The sequence below is a fragment of the Anguilla rostrata genome, chromosome 6, assembly GCF_018555375.3.
Source record: "Anguilla rostrata isolate EN2019 chromosome 6, ASM1855537v3, whole genome shotgun sequence".
NCBI lineage: Eukaryota > Metazoa > Chordata > Actinopteri > Anguilliformes > Anguillidae > Anguilla > Anguilla rostrata.
In genome coordinates, this window is record NC_057938.1 from 17,424,702 (window position 1) to 17,441,544 (window position 16,843).

Consider the following 16,843-nt stretch of genomic DNA (forward strand, 5'->3'; position numbering starts at 1 on the left):
TGGGGCGGGTTTAAATGGCTGTGCGGACTAAGAAACTTGACTAACTTGTGTCTGCCTTGCCTTTCTTGAATGTCAATCCGCAAGAACTATAACTCCCAGAAACCGCAGCTTTAAAATATTCTTGGTTCTGCGTGAGTGGACCATCCCAACAACGCCCACACCACACCCACGTTTTAGAATTTAGAATATACCCGTTAGCAGTGGAATGGAACATCAGCTAATTCTCTTAGCGGATCGCAACATAACTTGCAGTTATATAATGTTATAATTACGTCGTTTATTCTTCATATTTGCAGCTCTTTGGATTGTTAACTGGTGTGTGTGTGTATACTCGTCATTTCAAGAATCAATGCAAAAAAAAAAAAAAACGTTGAGTGCTAGTTAGAAAAGTAGCTTAAGCTGTTATTGCTAACGTTAACAAAGTTCATTATAATGGTATGGTTCATTGGGAGCATAAAATCTGTCTGGTCTTGATAGTTGTTGCTAGTTATTTGACAGAGGGCTAACGCTGGGGTGTAATGTTAACCCTGGCTAGTAGCCATAGACTGCATAGAAATAGTAGCATGTACCTAGATAGCTAACCATGTTATTCCATTGAGATTTTTCTTCAGATGCTGCTCTGAGTTGTCTGCCTTGGTTGATTATTGTACAGTTGTGTATTTCGTGTAGTTTGGAAATTACTAAACATTTAAGGTGGGAGATTATACTATAGAGGTAAGCTTGCTTATAATCAGAGCATGAAAACCTCGTATTTTCATTTTCCATCATCTCCTGGTTTGAAACGAAAGATACGATTCTGTGGCTTCAACGAAACGTACCACGCTCTACGTTGCGTACCCAAGGTAACCAGGGTTATCGTGAGATTTCTACGTAAATTATCGCGAGAGGGGACCAGCGTGCACCTTCCTACTTCAGTTACTGTGGGTGAAGCTGTGGAGAACCTGCATCGCAAGATTGCCAGTTAGTTGTGCCAGACTGTTGAATTATATTTTCACATAAATAAATGCTAGTACAACCTAAGACTTATCCTGGTATGTAAACGAGTGAAATTAATGAAGCCAGGCATCAAATGCAAGTGCAGTGTTGCTCGAACACGAAATCGAGCTTCTCGAAACTCATCGGTGAGGAGCTGAAATGGGATAAATCCAGAAGAAAGGGATAGAACGGCCTATTTTCGTTCAGGATATTCGGGAGCCACTGACGGAGACTCGTGGACTGGAAAACATTCTACTTTCTTGCGTTTATTTTCCTTATGTCCTGCTTGAAAAAAGTTCTCAGGTAGACTTCCTGTTATGACTTTAACGTTAAACAGTATGAGGGTAAATAAGCGAAGATGATTTGAGGCAGCCTCTTTTGTTTCTGTACAGACACTTCCATGAGAAGTGGTGGAAAACATAATAGTGTTTAGGATTTTTCCCTAATTACCTAAATGAATCGGAACAGAGCATTGTTGGAGGGAGGAGGGATTACTTTGTTGACCCCATGAATTGAAGCCAGAAGTCCACGAGGGAAGTGGAGTTTAAAATCGACCGGAATTAAGCCAACATGTTCCGTTTAAATTTTGCTGTAACTTAGCGGAGCTGCTGCAGGCTTAACTTGAAACCAGCTTTGACTCGTGTGTGAACGCTAGAAGCTTGTGACTAGCAAACGGACTAACGTTCAAACCCGTCTGCTGTGGAAGACGGCCAAGATATTTTCCAGGAGGAAGTAGCATTCACGCCAGCTATAATGCTAGCTACATATCCATTGTGTTTTCCCTCGTGGTTAGCAACAATGCGGTCGCTTTGATCAGTTTACACATTTTGAACAGTTTTGACTAGTCTAATGGTAAAGTGGGCGTATTTCGTGCCACGGGTTAAAGTGGGATAACGCTGAGTCAAAATTGGTGATGACCGATGCTCTCGAGTGAAGACTTTAGCTAGGCTAGCCTAGCGAGTGAGCTTTGTGCTGCTTCCCAGTTTCGCTCAGTTCCGATAGCATATCCTGTTTTCCTTTGCTGTGTGGAAACGATACCCTCGATTGTATTCCCGGAGCTGTAGCTGGTTCCTTCACTTATCTATATTCATTAATGTCTTTTGCAAAAATCGAATGCTTCCCGCCCTTGGTTTCTGTTGACGGCTTGCTGAACCACGTATTCACCACCACGACTTGGCTCTATCGCTTTTGGTTCAAACTGGAAATTTTGCGTAACGGTACTTTCCCCCCACATCTACACCTGGCTAGCCAACTACCTGGCGTAAGTTGCTGCGATGAACCCGGTGAATGCCACCGCACTGTATGTTTCCGTTTTTCGTTCGGTGCTGCAGTGCGACCCTCAGGACCCACAGTCCTTTGGCGAGCTGTTTAAGCTCTTGCCTTTCTTCAAGCAGTCCCTGTCCTGCCTTGTTTGTGGTGAGTTTTTTTTATATCCCAAAGATAAATCGTTAATTTGAAATGAATGTAAAACTATGCTCGTCTGCCCGACCCCACGTTTTGTAAACTATATCGACATTGTGCTGTTTTTTCTGGAGAAGTGCAACGTCTTAAAAATACTCATTGCTGAGAGAAAAGAAAACAAACAATTAAAGTATACTTTCCGTGGTATTTTCCAACTAGATCTAATATGTTAGACCTACAAATAAGTTGAGAAACTATCCGTTTTCTATGCTGCTAATTTAAGCAATTATTTTACTCTTTGGATATTTTTCAGAATGTATTTAGGCTGGTTTAAGTAGCCTAATCTCATCGCACTAAAAAGTAAACATCGCACTATTTTTTGTTTATTTTTGCATGGATCCTGTAGGCTACTTGGCCGCTTTTTGGGTCAAATACAAATATTTCGTTCATTTTTTTTCTTTTTCGTGTTATGCACGGTTATTGGAAAAACCGCGTACAGAGTTCTCGTGTTCTATTATTTGATGCAGTGGTAGTCGTTTCATCGGCATGTTTGCGTGCTCATAGAAGGTAGTCTGTGAATATTAGACTGCTTTGTGTGTACTAAACGCTCGTTAAATTCAGATCGCGACTTAACGCTACACTATCTTCCGACCGACAGCTGGATAGCAGAAACGTTAGATGACTATATTGCCACTGGAGCTGGGGCAGGCTTTTTGTTAACATCTCCAAGGAAACCCGAGTCACGAATCCTGAAAAAGCCATCCTCTCTGGAGCAAATCAAGTGCATGTCAGCCGCTTTTGCTACTATCCGGCGTTGCTTAGGAAGCCAATATCAATGCACGGTCAGAATAGGACTTGTATAACAGTCTTATCTGACCTATAATGAAATGGCTTGGGGGGAAAAAACCTCAACTCATCGGCGTTAATTTGATTAAATGTATGATATAATGCTTATACAGTATCTTTTTTGATGATATACTGATTTTTGGTTGTTAATGTATCCGGTTTGTGCGCCTAATCAGGCAAGGACTTCTTAGCATGTGCCACCAATAGATTGGCTGATCTCATTGCTTAATGCAACAATTTTTATTCAATTTGCCACACTTGTAGGTAATGGCTCTATATTGAGGTTTGTACCAGCCAAATGTAATCACGCTTATTTCTCATTGACTTTTTTAGGGAATTTACTAAAAGATCCAATGGCTCCAACCAACTCATCTTGCCAGCACTGTGTTTGTAAAGCTTGTAAAGGCAAAAAGATGAATTTGAGGCAGTCATGCAGCTGGTGTAAGGACTATGAGCAGTTTGAAGAGAATAAGCAGCTTTCTATTCTGGTGGAATGTTACAAGAAGCTCTTTGAGTACATTGCAGAGTCTTCCTTGGCGCATCATATCACTAGTTCTGCTGAAAACTGTCCAGAGGTCTTGGAACTGCTGAAAGAGGGGTTGTCGTTGACTGAAAAAGGGCCGGACGAGCCCTGCGTCTCGCTGCCTTCCAGTCTGTCACATTCTCCGTCACCTTCAGCCTCCGAGACGGACTGCGGCACTCAGCCGGAGGCGTCTGCAGATCTCCTGGAGCCTCTTTCCGAGACGCGGGTTCTCCCGACCAGCCCCGACAGGCTGGATGACTGCTTTGGGATTGGCGAAGACCAGTCGGCAGCCAGCAGTGTGCCTTCCCCAGAGAGCGTCTCCACCCGAGAGGGCCTGGAGCCACAGAGCTTCCCCAGCAGTCTGCCGGTTGACATCAATGCGTGTGGAGAGGATGTTGGGTGCTGTGGCGGAAGCCTCCTACTGACCGTGGAGGAGGTGCTGCAGAGCCTCGACCCCAGCCCTACGGTTGCAGAAGGACCCGAAACCCTCCCGGGGGGACTCGGTAACAGCCTTTTTCACCCCTCCCCTGCCCCAGACCCCAAGGCGCTCGCTCCCTGCCACCCTCAGCCGCCCCCCTCCTCCAGGATTTCCTGCTCAGCGGCCACGCCCAAGACCGCATGGCCAAACCGCAAGCGGTCCCGGTCTGAGAGTGACAGCGAGAAGGTCCAGCCCCTGCCCATCGCCAACATTATCCAGGGGCCTCCAAAAATGGCGGAAGTGGCACCTGTGATGGTTAAACAGGAACCCAGTATCCAGGCGCAGCCAACAGCGACAGTTACCAACGGGAGCATGCCCAATGTTAGCAAGTTGTTGCTGGTGTCCAGCAAGTGCATTAGGAAGAACAATGACCATGGGGCCAAGAAGCTTTACACAAAGTCCAGACAGACCGTTCCCAAGACAAAGGACAAGTCGAAAGATCGTCACCCCGGCAACAGTTTTGAGTCGGGGAGCGCCAACAAAGCGGTATGCAAGAAGCCCCCGGAGAAGAAGGGCTGCAAGTGTGGCCGGGCCACCCAAAACCCAAGTGTTCTTACGTGCCGCGGCCAGCGGTGCCCGTGCTACTCCAACCGCAAGGCCTGCCTGGACTGCATCTGCCGGGGCTGCCAGAACTCCTACATGGCAAACGGTGAGAAGAAGCTTGAGGCCTTCGCCGTGCCCGAGAAGGCCCTGGAGCAGACCCGGCTCACCCTGGGCATCAACGTCACCAGTATAGCGGTGCGGAACGCGGGCGCGAACGGCAGCGTTCTCAACATGTCGGCCAGCTCGCCCGTCACAGCCTTCCTAGCCGCCAGCTCGCGAGAGGGCAGCATTTTCGATGAGAATCTGGACATGAGGTTTTAACTACTGAGCTCAGCCTACAAGTTCACCCTCCTCCACCATAATTTTTGTTATGCTTTAGGAGGGCTATGAAAATGGGGCATTCACTACAATATGGCAGCTATGGTTCTGGTCCAGTGCAAATGAACAGTAATTGCCAAAGCTCCTGTCTGTATGTGTTTTGACTAGAATGCTGTTGCAAGGTTTAAATTAGAGCACATTGCTACTGCAAGGTGTTTTTTTTCCTGCAGGTGGTTTATACATCATGATATTTGGCCAAGTAATCTTGACCTCATTGTTGTGGGTCATACTCTGCATCAACATAAAGGTTTAACACATTGAAGAAGTGGTATCTGGAATGTTCTTAAAGGCCAGTTGTATTTATAATCTTGTTTACGCTATCAAATTGCATTTGAAAGTACATTTTCATGAAATACTGCATTGACAACATCAGCAATATGTTTTTTTCTCTAATGTGGAAGCCTTATTGGTTTAAACAGATACCATTTCTGCAGATACAGGGTAGGAGAAATTCAGTTTGTGCAATGTCTTAAATCCTTGTGTTATTGGTAACAGATTCTGCTGTCTGGAGAGCAATGTCTGTTTCCTCTTGTGGCTTTGAAAAATCTGTTGTAACATCTAGAATGCAAAAATAACCACAGTCAATCCATCTACTGTACACTCCCCCTCCCTCCAAGTGTGAAATGTTTTTATGTAGTGCAGCACACAGTGCAAGATGGTCTAACCCATGTTTTTAATATATATATATTTTTAAACATAAGCATGAAGCAGGGTCATATACGTATTTGTTTTAGATTCAAATACTTTTCTGTTCTCTATTGATCTTGCCTGGTGTAATTGAGCCTGCCAATATGACCAGAGGGTGGGGTTTTCACTTTTTGAGAGCATTTAATTTGTTCCAATACGCCAGACAATATCAGTAAAGCGTAGAAAAGTATTTGAATCCAAAACAAATATGTATTTGACCCAGGTCTGGAATGAATGTCTTGCTGCATTCTGGGAAAGAGTGGACTAGTCTGTCACTTATGGTGGCCATCTCTTTTAGGCAGGGGCTCTAGTTTTAGCACTTAACAGGATTAACAGGCTGAATAATGACCACACTTACTTTGTGACCATAACAGTATTGCCACGCATCAGTAAAGGTAAGCACACAGCACACACAATCCCCAGGCTTGTCTTCATTTTCACTGAAAATCAAAAAAGAAAACAATAAAGCAATGTCATGCATCAACAGCCATTTTTTGGAATACAATATCAGTTTGTTGACGATTAACAGGAATCTTGATGGAGTTTGTGGGGTAGGGAAATTGAAAGGATTATTTTTGTTCAAAATTCGCTTGCATTTCTGTATCCAGGGTAAACTCATTTCATCATTTTAGGATCCAGGGCATGAGATGGGGGATTGGTGGGGGTGTGCATTTTAGATCTACCCCAAATTGTCTGATAAATCGAGAGCAACAACACTTCTAAGTGGTCCTTTTGTTTTCAGTGCATCGCTGACAAGTAACCATCCATTTTTGTTTAGGGCTTTTTACGAAAAACAACAAAATGTATAAAAGTCTTTTCTACCTGAATTTTTGCAAGCCTCTGCAAGTGCATTTCTGTATGTTTTGTTCATCTAGACTTATGTTTGTTCAATTTCACACACTGCATGCATCACAGATCTTCACCTTGTGTACAGAAATCTTTTAAAATTGAAGAATGTGCAGGTATTCCCAGAATGATCTAATGGCACACACTGCTCTATAGTTTTCTGGTGTCATTTCCAGTGAATGTTCTTTTGAAACCCTTGAAAAACAATGTGATTTGAGTCCAGTATGTACTTTTTCTTGTTTAATTTGTAAGAGATGGCAGAAAAACTATTTTTGATAAAAAGTAAACATTTTAAAATACTTTGTTTTCTTGGATTATTTTTGTAAACCTTCAAAATCTTGTTTAATTTGTGAAATGGCTGACCATTGGTTAAAAAGTTTCCTTGTTTGGGCTCCAGTTGACTAGAAATCAGAACAGGCTAAAACATTGTGACCAGATGGTCAACAGTGGTCGGTCTCATTAAAAATACTTAACATTTATGGTATTACACTTGCAGAAAATCCAGGTGTGTTGAATCATTGGAAATAAGGATTATGCATGATTATAGTGCTGCTTCTGTGTATTTTAACCACAAGGGGGCAATGGAAGCCAGCAATTGTGATACATTTCGTTATGAATAAATATGGCCTGACTTGAACACGGTGAGTGTTTACAGATGGGTGTTTTGCATAATTGGAAAGCGTTCAGTACTTGAAGCAAAGTCCTTGGACAGGAAGGGACTTCATGTGCAGCCAGAGGGAACTCCACTGTATGGAAAATGTGTACATATTCACTGAGAATTTACGGGGATTTGGTGGGACTGAAAATATGTCTACCATAACTGCTATTACCCAGAAGGGGATGGTAAAAGTGGCTTTTGCTGCCTTGGGCCCATGACAACTAAGGCCCTGTTTAAGGGTCTCATTCATATGCCGTGTTAAGTGAGCCTGTTTGACAGAATGTTGTGCGTTTGGGATGACTAAAGCTGGCGCAGGCAATAGGCAGGCTCCCAGCTGTCCAGAGGAATCACTGTTGGTCAGGAAGGCAGGGGATATCCTGCTGACTTTGACTCTTGCTTGTGCTCCCTGGGTGACTACACCCAGCTGTGTTCCACCTTAATGGCCGTGAGTCATGTTGTTGGAAGGCTGCCCTAACTGAATTGTGCTAGGTGGGATTCCCCAAAACAGTATAAATTATGGCTTTCCATAAAGATGAAAACAATTTTCTTAGAGATCAGTGTACATAAGGGCGCCAATCTGTTCTTTGGGGGGTTTTGTTATAAATCTTAATAGGGGTAGAGCATTTGCACTCTTGTGCATGGTATTTTTACCCTGTAAAGCTGTAAAGCAGTTGGATGTAAATAAGTGTTCTTCACGAGTGAGGTGTTGGATGTGAGAATTCTCCTCATGGATAATGGCACCTTGTCTATGACTGGCCCAAGTGTGTCACATGGTGTGGTCAGCAGAGTGCATATGAAGAGAAAAGCATACATCCACATGGTGCAGAGTGTCATTTTCAGAGTAGTCTGCCTTTCATTATGGAAAAAGCATTGTGTTTATGAAATTCAGTGCTGTGGCACTTTACTGCTGCACTCTTATGATGGTACCTGGCTGTAAAGAAACCTTTAATTGATTGCTGCATTGTTAGCAGTGTTTAGTTATTGGCTTAGCGGACATGACGGCTGACCTATTTTTTATTTTATTTTTGACATGACTGGATAATCAAATCAATTTGGGTTGAGCCAGGGTAGGATTGATTTTGAACCTGAGGGGGGACACCTAAATGGTAGGGGGTCCAGCGGCATGGCCCCCCCAGGAAATTTCTTTTTGAAATAAAGCACTCATTTCTGAGGAAAGAATATACTAATCACTGTGCAAAAACTTTTATGATACACCCTGAGAAGTAAGCTTGACTAACGTGTTTTCCTGACCTGAGTGCTATTCTATAGGACACCTCCAGGTGAAAAAGAGCATAGCTCTATCTGTATTATCAGGAATTGTTATTGTTCAGTTTACCAGTGAATTATAGGTGGTGCATTCTTTGTTGCAACAAAAATATCTTTCATTCTCTGATTTTATTACATAGCCAAGAAACACTAAAAAAAGTCATAATTGATAATGCTATCATTGATAAATCAATAACAGTAATTCCCCTATGACCTATAATTATTTAATCATAAAGTAAATGCAACTTTGTTGTCATTAGGCATTTCTTTGACAAACAACCTTAATGTCTGGGCCCTTCCTTTTCACTTGCTACATTATTTTAAGTCAAGTCATGCACTGACTGCAAACACGAGATGAAAATGATGAAGATGGAGGAATTAAACTGGCGCTGTACATAATGTGCCATGTGTAGGATATCTGAGAAGACCCGCCACCTATAAATAGCAGCTCTAATTGACTATGTAAATGATACAGCATTTAAATACCGATTCAACTGTAATATGGACCACTAAGTAACACAACCTTTACTTTCACTGAGAAATCAGTAATATGTGTACAGGTAGCTGTGGTGCTGTGACTCTATTGAGCATGTCTAATCTTACAGCTGGCATCTGTGCATGAGAATAACCTTCCTCTCCGATGGTCGATCTGGCTATTTTTTCAAGGACCTCAGTTTAGAGCACTGTACAGGCACACGTCTTCATATCATGTGGATGGGCTGATCGTGCATACCCATGTACAGGCACACGTCTTCATATCGTGTGGATGGGCTGATCGTGCATACCCATGTACAGGCACACGTCTTCATATCGTGTGGATGGGCTGATCGTGCATACCCATGTACGCACCGCTTCATATCTGGAGGGCTGATCGTGCAACCATGTAAGGCACAGTTTCATATCGTGTGGATGGGCTGATCGTGCATACCCATGACTAGACCGACATATATTTTATATAAATATTTGCAGATATTCATGGGGCCCTCAATGGACTGATGACTGATCAAGCTGTTTGTGTATGCATTGTCTTTCAATCATACTTCTCACTGGAATGTCTTACCAATCAAAACAATATTACACTTTTTGATCAGAGACTTTTATTTCTTATGGCTTTGCCCTCCCAGTTAGAAAATATATATACAAAAAAATACAATCAGTGCATTCAATAAAGTGCATTCAATTACTTCACAGTCTGCAAAATGCTTATGGATACAAATAACTAGACAGTAATATATTCTAAACAGGTCAAGTCTTTTCTCAATGCACTTAATGTGTAAGATTTATTTATTTAATAGTTACAAGTTGAGACTTACCTCATGGGTATTAAGTTGTATACAAGTACTGAAACAAGTTAAAGGGATATTTCACTCTGGTATAACACAAGTAATTCTGTGGAGCTTACCCGTTGTATTTGCATAGCGTGAATACTAGCAACAACAGATGTCCGTTTTCTTCTGTTAAATGCAGCGCCGTTCCCTCGGCTTTCCGGTTCCGGTTATTTTGTATTTTAAAACGATTAATATCGGCGAGGTCGCAAAAATGAACGGGAGTGAGTGAATTGGAACCGGAAAACCGAGTGGATCAGCGCCGCCGTTAACGGAAATACAATGGAGCAAGCTCCACAAAATTACTTGTGTTATACCTAAGTGAAATATCCATTTAAACTGTTTAATACAATACAACCACTCCAGTTCCTCGTGTTTCTGTGCCTTCCACTATTTACTGTGCTTCTGGCTGCTCCCTGCTGAAGGCTGCACTTCTTCTGCTTGCCGAGTGGTGGTGCTATTTCTACAACTACAATTCTTTCAGTATTAAACATAAAATCACAACATACACAAAAGTTATTAAGGCATGCTTGGTGACAACTGAATATTTTTTTGTGAAACTGAAATATATAAATTTTAATTATTTCTATTAATATTATATCTTTAGGTTTCACAAAGAAAATGTTCAGCTGTTGATGGGTAATAGTCATCTTACACCATGACTTTTTGCCATCGTATGGTTTAAAAATACTTTAAATATCACGTCGTGTCTTAAAAATGCTCACTGAACAAATTAATAAGAATTATATTGAGGTAATATGTTCTTACATATGTTGTCATAGCTATATTCTTATATTCATATAGAAAAGATGTTGCTGTTAATATCTCCTCAAGCAGTGCATCGCACTGCTACTTTGTAACCAAGGTGGACCATGGCCATGGCCTGGTCTTTTGTCCAGCATTTCCCCTCCACTTACTGTGAAGCCCCATCACTGGATCTCTGACTGGCCAGTTGTTCACCCTCAAGGACCTGAGGGGCGAGCCCCAACCGCTGATCCTGGGGACACAGAGATAAACTGGCCTTGCTCTTTGCATCCTTCTTCGAGATCGGTGCCAGGAAGACAAATTTGTGAAAAATTTGGAGCAAGGTGTTCACTGGACCAGTACCCCTTCACAACTGACCTATTCCCACCTGGGGTGTACTTAGTCTTTGTTTCTTAAAACCAGCTTCAAAGCCCACCACTAGGTGACCAAGAAGGCGCCGAAGAAACTTGACTTCTCGTCCATGTCTACAGTACTGACGTTGCTGACCGTCACAAAGACGCGGTCCCCAGCACTGAGCTGAACCACCCCAGCCTGGTAGATGGAGTACAGGTCATACTCAGCATTTTCGGACCAGCAGGTGGTCCGAGCATTTTTCATCAGCAGGATGGGCTCAGGATAGGATACCGCTTTTTTGTAAATATATTGTAGCATCTGTTCATTCCTGGCTGAGAGCTTGTCCTCAAGGGAATGGGTGTGTCTGAAGTAGGTCTGAGCGTACACATAGTAAAGTCCGGCCTGGGGAATGATAAGTTCCCCATTGCTCATTTTCATGTTGCGAAGGAAAGCCAGGCCTCTATCTGTCTCCCAAGACTCAATCTTTTGGCCAAGAACTTTCCTGGTGGGTGGTCCTGCAGCAACAGGAAACACACAAAAAAAGAAACAAATGCTTAAAGGAACCCACACATGCCCCGTTTTACTTTCTCATAAACAAATATTGACTCCTTTTAAACTAAACACAAAATGAAAAGCATTTTTGCTGTGACTGTGCTAAACACATGCTGCTCGACAACTGGGTGTTTGGTGTAGTATAATGGTTAAGGAGCTGGTCTTGTAACCTAAAGGTCACAAGTAGGACACTGCTATTGTAGTAAGGTACTTAACCTGCATTGCTTCAGGATATATCCAGCTGTATAAATGGATGCAATGTAAATGCTATGTGAAAAGTTGTGCCAGTCACTCTGGATAAGAGCGTCTGCTGAATGCCTGTAATGTGATGTAATGTAATCAAAGATGTGAAACAGACCTTTCCAAAAAGCCTTCTAATAAAGGAACTTGACTGCATCTTTAAGCCAGGGTCTGACACTAAAAACAGAGTCAGACTTACTCTTAACTCTGTCTGCAGTGGCCAAGTAATTTCCAGTGATGTGGGCTGCAATTTCAGGCCGTGGGAGTGAATCATGATTTTCCATAGTCAAGGTTGGCATAAACCTTGATACCTCATCTGTAATACATGAATGCATAGCACCATTATCAAAAATGCTACTAAATAGCTACTGCTATTAAATGAACACATGGATTACTGACAGGAAAACTTTAGCAAATGTATTTTATCACAATTATTGCAGGATACCTTTCACTGCTGAAGATATTTCCTTCTCAAAGCGATTTGACATAGTCTGTGGAGACATTAAGTATGTTCCATTAGATAAATAAAATAAAACATTTTTGAAGGTTGCATAAAGGATGCTGCATACTGTAAAATGCATTCCATGAATACAATTTTCAACTCAATGTTGACTTGACTTCGCTACTTCCACTGATAGAGGCGCAACCATAGACCGTATGAAAATAGTGGCGCAAAACATACCTTTTCAACCAGAAAATGGAACTGTTGCCTTATTTGCCAACAGGGGCCGTCTTTTCTTTCCTCCGCGCCTATGTCCAAGTTTCTGAGATTTTCCTTCATCAGACACGAAACGCCGCTCCTCGAAAACGTTTCCTTCATCTGAAATGTATTTATTTGGTACAATAGTTAGTACTGCAATGCTGAATAAGCAAACGTCCACTACTACTTAAATGAATCCAATGGTAATTATATTGGTTACTTGTATATTTTAGCTCGTAGGGACTGTAAAATTCGAAAGTGAAACTGTTAGCTTACTATTGTCTGTCTTAAAAGCAAGTTATTTAAATTGCCTGACTGGAACTCTGACTGTATTTTCACCCAAACAATTAATGAACTTTGCTTTCTCATGAACACAACACTGCCTAATCTGCAATTGTGTTAAATTAACTATCAGTTACTGCACGTAAAACGTCAACAGTCTACTGTACAGTATTTGTTCCAACTCCACGTATTCCATCAAATGCTGCAATCATTTCAGTATTATCCAACAGTAATTATTCGCTCGTAAATGTTCTATTTACTGTTATTATTATTATTATTATTATTATTATTATTATTATTATTATTATTATTACTCTGCAGAAAACAATGCGCGCTTGCCCATGTAATTGCGTGGTTAATTGATCATTTTCATTCCTTACCGTGGACAAAACGTTGCTGAAGTACAAAAAGGTGACCGCAAATCCAACAGTTTGCAACAGGATTGCTGCGAGAAGCAAAAGTCCCAACCACTGCGTGATGTGCGAGCTAGGCATGGTGACCATTAGTCGAAATGTTCAGGGCGCAAATCTGCAATCGGGTTCCACAGGACTAAATATAAAAACACAGAGGCGGAGTTGGAGGAGGAGTGCTCACTGTTCAAGGAAACACGACTGGCACTTACGATAAATGTTAGGTTTCGTTTTTAGCCAGATTATTACTTAGGATAGTCTTCTTTTGTATGTATTTGAATGTTATGGTGACATGGGGAACATAAAAAACATAAAAGACGTTGGTACTACAGTTACTAAATGGACTGGTTCGATACCAATGCAATTCCCTTCACATTTACCTGGTTATATTTCTTTGTTTTGTTATTGTTTTTTATTATTATTTCATTTATAGTTTACTTTGTTTTGTAATTAGATTTTTTTTGTGCAGGTTTTTCCAGGTCAATACTCATTACGTCACCCAGTAGCTGTTTACCTCAACCTTTAATGTACCTTTAATGTGTTTGCCTTAAACTATTAGCAAGAACAAAGAAATAAGAAATTACGTTTATTGAAGTTTCAGCTATTAATAAACCCCAGGTGTACAACAGAGAAAGGAACGCTGTTTTGTTGTCTAGGTTTGATCTGATTGCCATAGAGCTGAGTATCAGTAACAGTTGCTGGTTCATCCAGTTTTAGTTGCAATCACTCAGATAATCTATTTTCTCATTAACAACAATGCTTAGTTGGTCTTTGATTCTAGGTTTTGGCATTGATGTTACAATTGTAATATCACAGTAGTTTAATGTCAGGGACAATAACACAAGAAATATTGGTTCAGGGTTGTGGCTGTTCAAAGTGAAATGGGGGAGGGACAGCAGTCAAAGCGACCAAAGAGTAATCAAAGCAACCAATCAGGTGGCTTGGAATGTGGGACTTTTCCAAAGTATAGAGGTTGTTCAGCTTCACTGGCTCTAACTGCTGTGAATGAATTGCTTTGACTGCCTAAAGGAATAGATGGGGAAGCACATCTGTTAAGGTGGACAGTTTGCATCTTTTTTAAACTGGCTGTGGGGGTGGGGGAATTTTACACTGGCTCTGTGTAACTTTTATGTGGTCTCATATATGTTCCACATAGAACAATACGTTCCTTTAAACCCAAATAAAGACGAACAAGAGAAGGGGGTGATGGGTAGCAGATTCAAGGAAGGTTGTGAACAGGATTGCTCAAATGTGGAAGTGTAAATGAATACCTTGCCTAACAGCCTTTCTTTAAATTCTCTGTACCTAGTTCTGTTTGCTCTGCCTATGTTAAATTCTTAGATCTCATTCGTATTGCAGCTGAAGACCAAGCATCCATTCACATGCCCTTCTCGGTTTAGGTCAAATGCATCATTATACAAACCAAAACGTATGACGGTTATGAAATATTAGATACGCGAGAACACTGAGACTTACTCCGTCATCTGAAATGGGACACCCATGCCTACGGACCTGTTGAACACATGATAGCTTGTATTTGCCACATTGTAAAGGAGGAAGAGAAGGTAACACGCATTGATATATTGCAAGATGTAACGTCACTCAAAATGACAGAAGGCAGAAGGGAGATTCCACAAATAGCTTTTTGCTGGGAAAGGGGTATGACTGCCACAGTTTCTCTACCGGTGTTGGTAATACAGGAGAGAAAACACACTAGGAAAGTCTGCTCATTTCTTGCTGTAAATTTAAGTAAATTGTCTGCAAGATTCACAGAATAAGAAAGAATTATTTTGTCTAATTAATCAAAGCTTTAGCCCCCCTCCAAATTAAAGATTACAGCTTGCCTTGCCAAGTGAAATCACAGCTAAAACAGTATTATCAGACTTGGAACAAAAAGAAATCCACTGTCATAACATTTCGTTAGTGTTAAAAGTGCGTATTAAACCACAATAAACAATGTCTGGTTATGGATCTGGTTATGGATTATTTATTATTACTTTTCAGTTTAGCTGACACTCATGTTAAGGTCAACTTCAGTGCATGATGCAAAATGTGAAAACTTCTAAGTAGCATATAACAATTGAATGTATCCTCAAATACAATCAAATTAATTCTATCTGACATTAAAATAAAATTGTGCACAGCAATACAACCCATAAACAGATTCAAGCATATATACAGTAGAGTATGTTGATACAACCTGAAATCCATCATGTGGTTCCTTTAAAGATCATATTAAATTAGCCTTTTTCAAAATTAGAGTGGTGTCTGAACCAAAAATGTAGCTGTTTATGAGAGGATATCAATGGGAGGTTTATTTATACAAAGACACAACTCACACGTTTCACTGTCCGAAAAATGCAGACACCAACTAGTACAATCTACACTGATAAAAATCTGTTCGTCTTCAATAAAGTCCTTTTCTAGTTCTGTTTTCTTCTAGGCTCATAAGTGGCAATGCTGATTCACAGTAAAAGACTGCTTTAGGATAAATATATCTCAGTATTTGTCAGACACACCAGACTGTGAGTCAGAGTCTAGTTCTCCGCTGTCAAGGGAAAAAAAAAACATCTTTTATTATATTAAACTGCTTTATGAGATGCAAGGCTGTTCTTGTCTTTGAAACAAACTGGAACAATTTTTTTTTTTGTCTGACATAAACTTTACTGAATACAATGCTGTGCTGTGCTGATTCCCTCTATTATTGCACATTTGTCACACTGAATGGTTTATGATCTTTAGACAAAATGTAATATTAGACAAAGGGAACCTGAGGGAACACAAACATTGCCCCAAAAGGCTTGGGGATCATCCATTCCAGGTAATTTTTTGCTTTTATGTGAGTGGAGCATTGATGTTTCTCTTGCAGTGGTTTCCACCTGGCTTCTCTCCCATGAAGCCCATCTTTGCTCAGTCTCTTTCTTATTGTGGAGTCATGAACACCGACCTTAGGTGAAGCTAGAGAGGCCTGCCATTCTTTGGATATTCTTCTGGCATCTTTTGTGACTTGCTGGATGAGTTGTTCCTGTACCCCTAGAGAAGTTATGGCAAGCTGGCCATTCCTGGAAGATTCACCACTGTCCCAAGTATTCTCCATTTGGAGATTATTGCTGTCACTGTGGTTTGTTGGAGTCCCAGAACCATAGGAATGGCTTTGTAACCCTTTCTAGACTGATATATTTCAACACATTTTTTTTTCTCATCTCATCTTTGATCGTGGCATTCAAAAGGGCTGGCTGTAATCAAGTCTGGCTGTGTTTGATTAGCTGAATCTAAATATTAGTTAAATTTAGTTAATTGGTTACTGAGGGAAAATTACTTTTTCACATGGGTAATACGGGTGTTTGATAACTTTGTTCATGAAAAAAGTGAAGTAGTTAAAAAAGATGTGCTTTCTATTTACTCAGTTTCCCTTAGTCTAATATTATGTTTTGTCTGCATATTGGAATCTATTCAACATGACAAACATGAAATAATAGAAGAAATCAGGAAGGGGGAAATACTTTTTCACAGCAGTGTTTGATTCTTAAGGAAGGGATTACCATTTGAAAGTTTTGACACTAAAATCCAAAGTGTGAACCTTAGCCTTACTTAATTACATGGATAACATTCTACCAAGGGCAATTGTACTCTTT

At 40.9% G+C, this 16,843-nt stretch overlaps 2 protein-coding genes across 4 annotated transcripts; one reads left to right on the forward strand and one right to left on the reverse strand.

Moving 5' to 3' along the window:
• The first annotated feature begins 188 nt into the window (after nucleotides 1-188).
• Nucleotides 189-7,314, forward strand: msl2a (MSL complex subunit 2a). Of its 3 annotated transcripts, none has more exons than XM_064338721.1 (2): nucleotides 189-315; nucleotides 3,556-7,314. In XM_064338721.1, exon 2 carries the CDS (start codon nucleotides 3,576-3,578, stop codon nucleotides 5,085-5,087), a length of 1,512 nt encoding a protein of 503 aa, XP_064194791.1. In that variant the 5' UTR covers nucleotides 189-315; nucleotides 3,556-3,575; the 3' UTR covers nucleotides 5,088-7,314. The 3 variants fall into 3 exon arrangements, with proteins under 3 accessions (XP_064194791.1, XP_064194789.1, XP_064194790.1); XM_064338719.1 differs by lacking the exon at nucleotides 189-315 and adding an exon at nucleotides 338-2,391; XM_064338720.1 differs by lacking the exon at nucleotides 189-315 and adding an exon at nucleotides 339-1,278.
• A 2,367-nt stretch (nucleotides 7,315-9,681) lies between these two features.
• Nucleotides 9,682-13,337, reverse strand: LOC135256697 (tumor necrosis factor ligand superfamily member 10-like). The gene is made up of 5 exons (XM_064338722.1): nucleotides 13,179-13,337; nucleotides 12,499-12,636; nucleotides 12,262-12,307; nucleotides 12,016-12,132; nucleotides 9,682-11,539 (listed from the first exon to the last, which is right to left on the reverse strand). The coding sequence occupies exons 1-5, from the start codon at nucleotides 13,299-13,301 to the stop codon at nucleotides 11,109-11,111; spliced, it is 855 nt and encodes a 284-aa protein (XP_064194792.1). The 5' UTR covers nucleotides 13,302-13,337; the 3' UTR covers nucleotides 9,682-11,108.
• Between the last annotated feature and the right edge of the window lie 3,506 nt (nucleotides 13,338-16,843).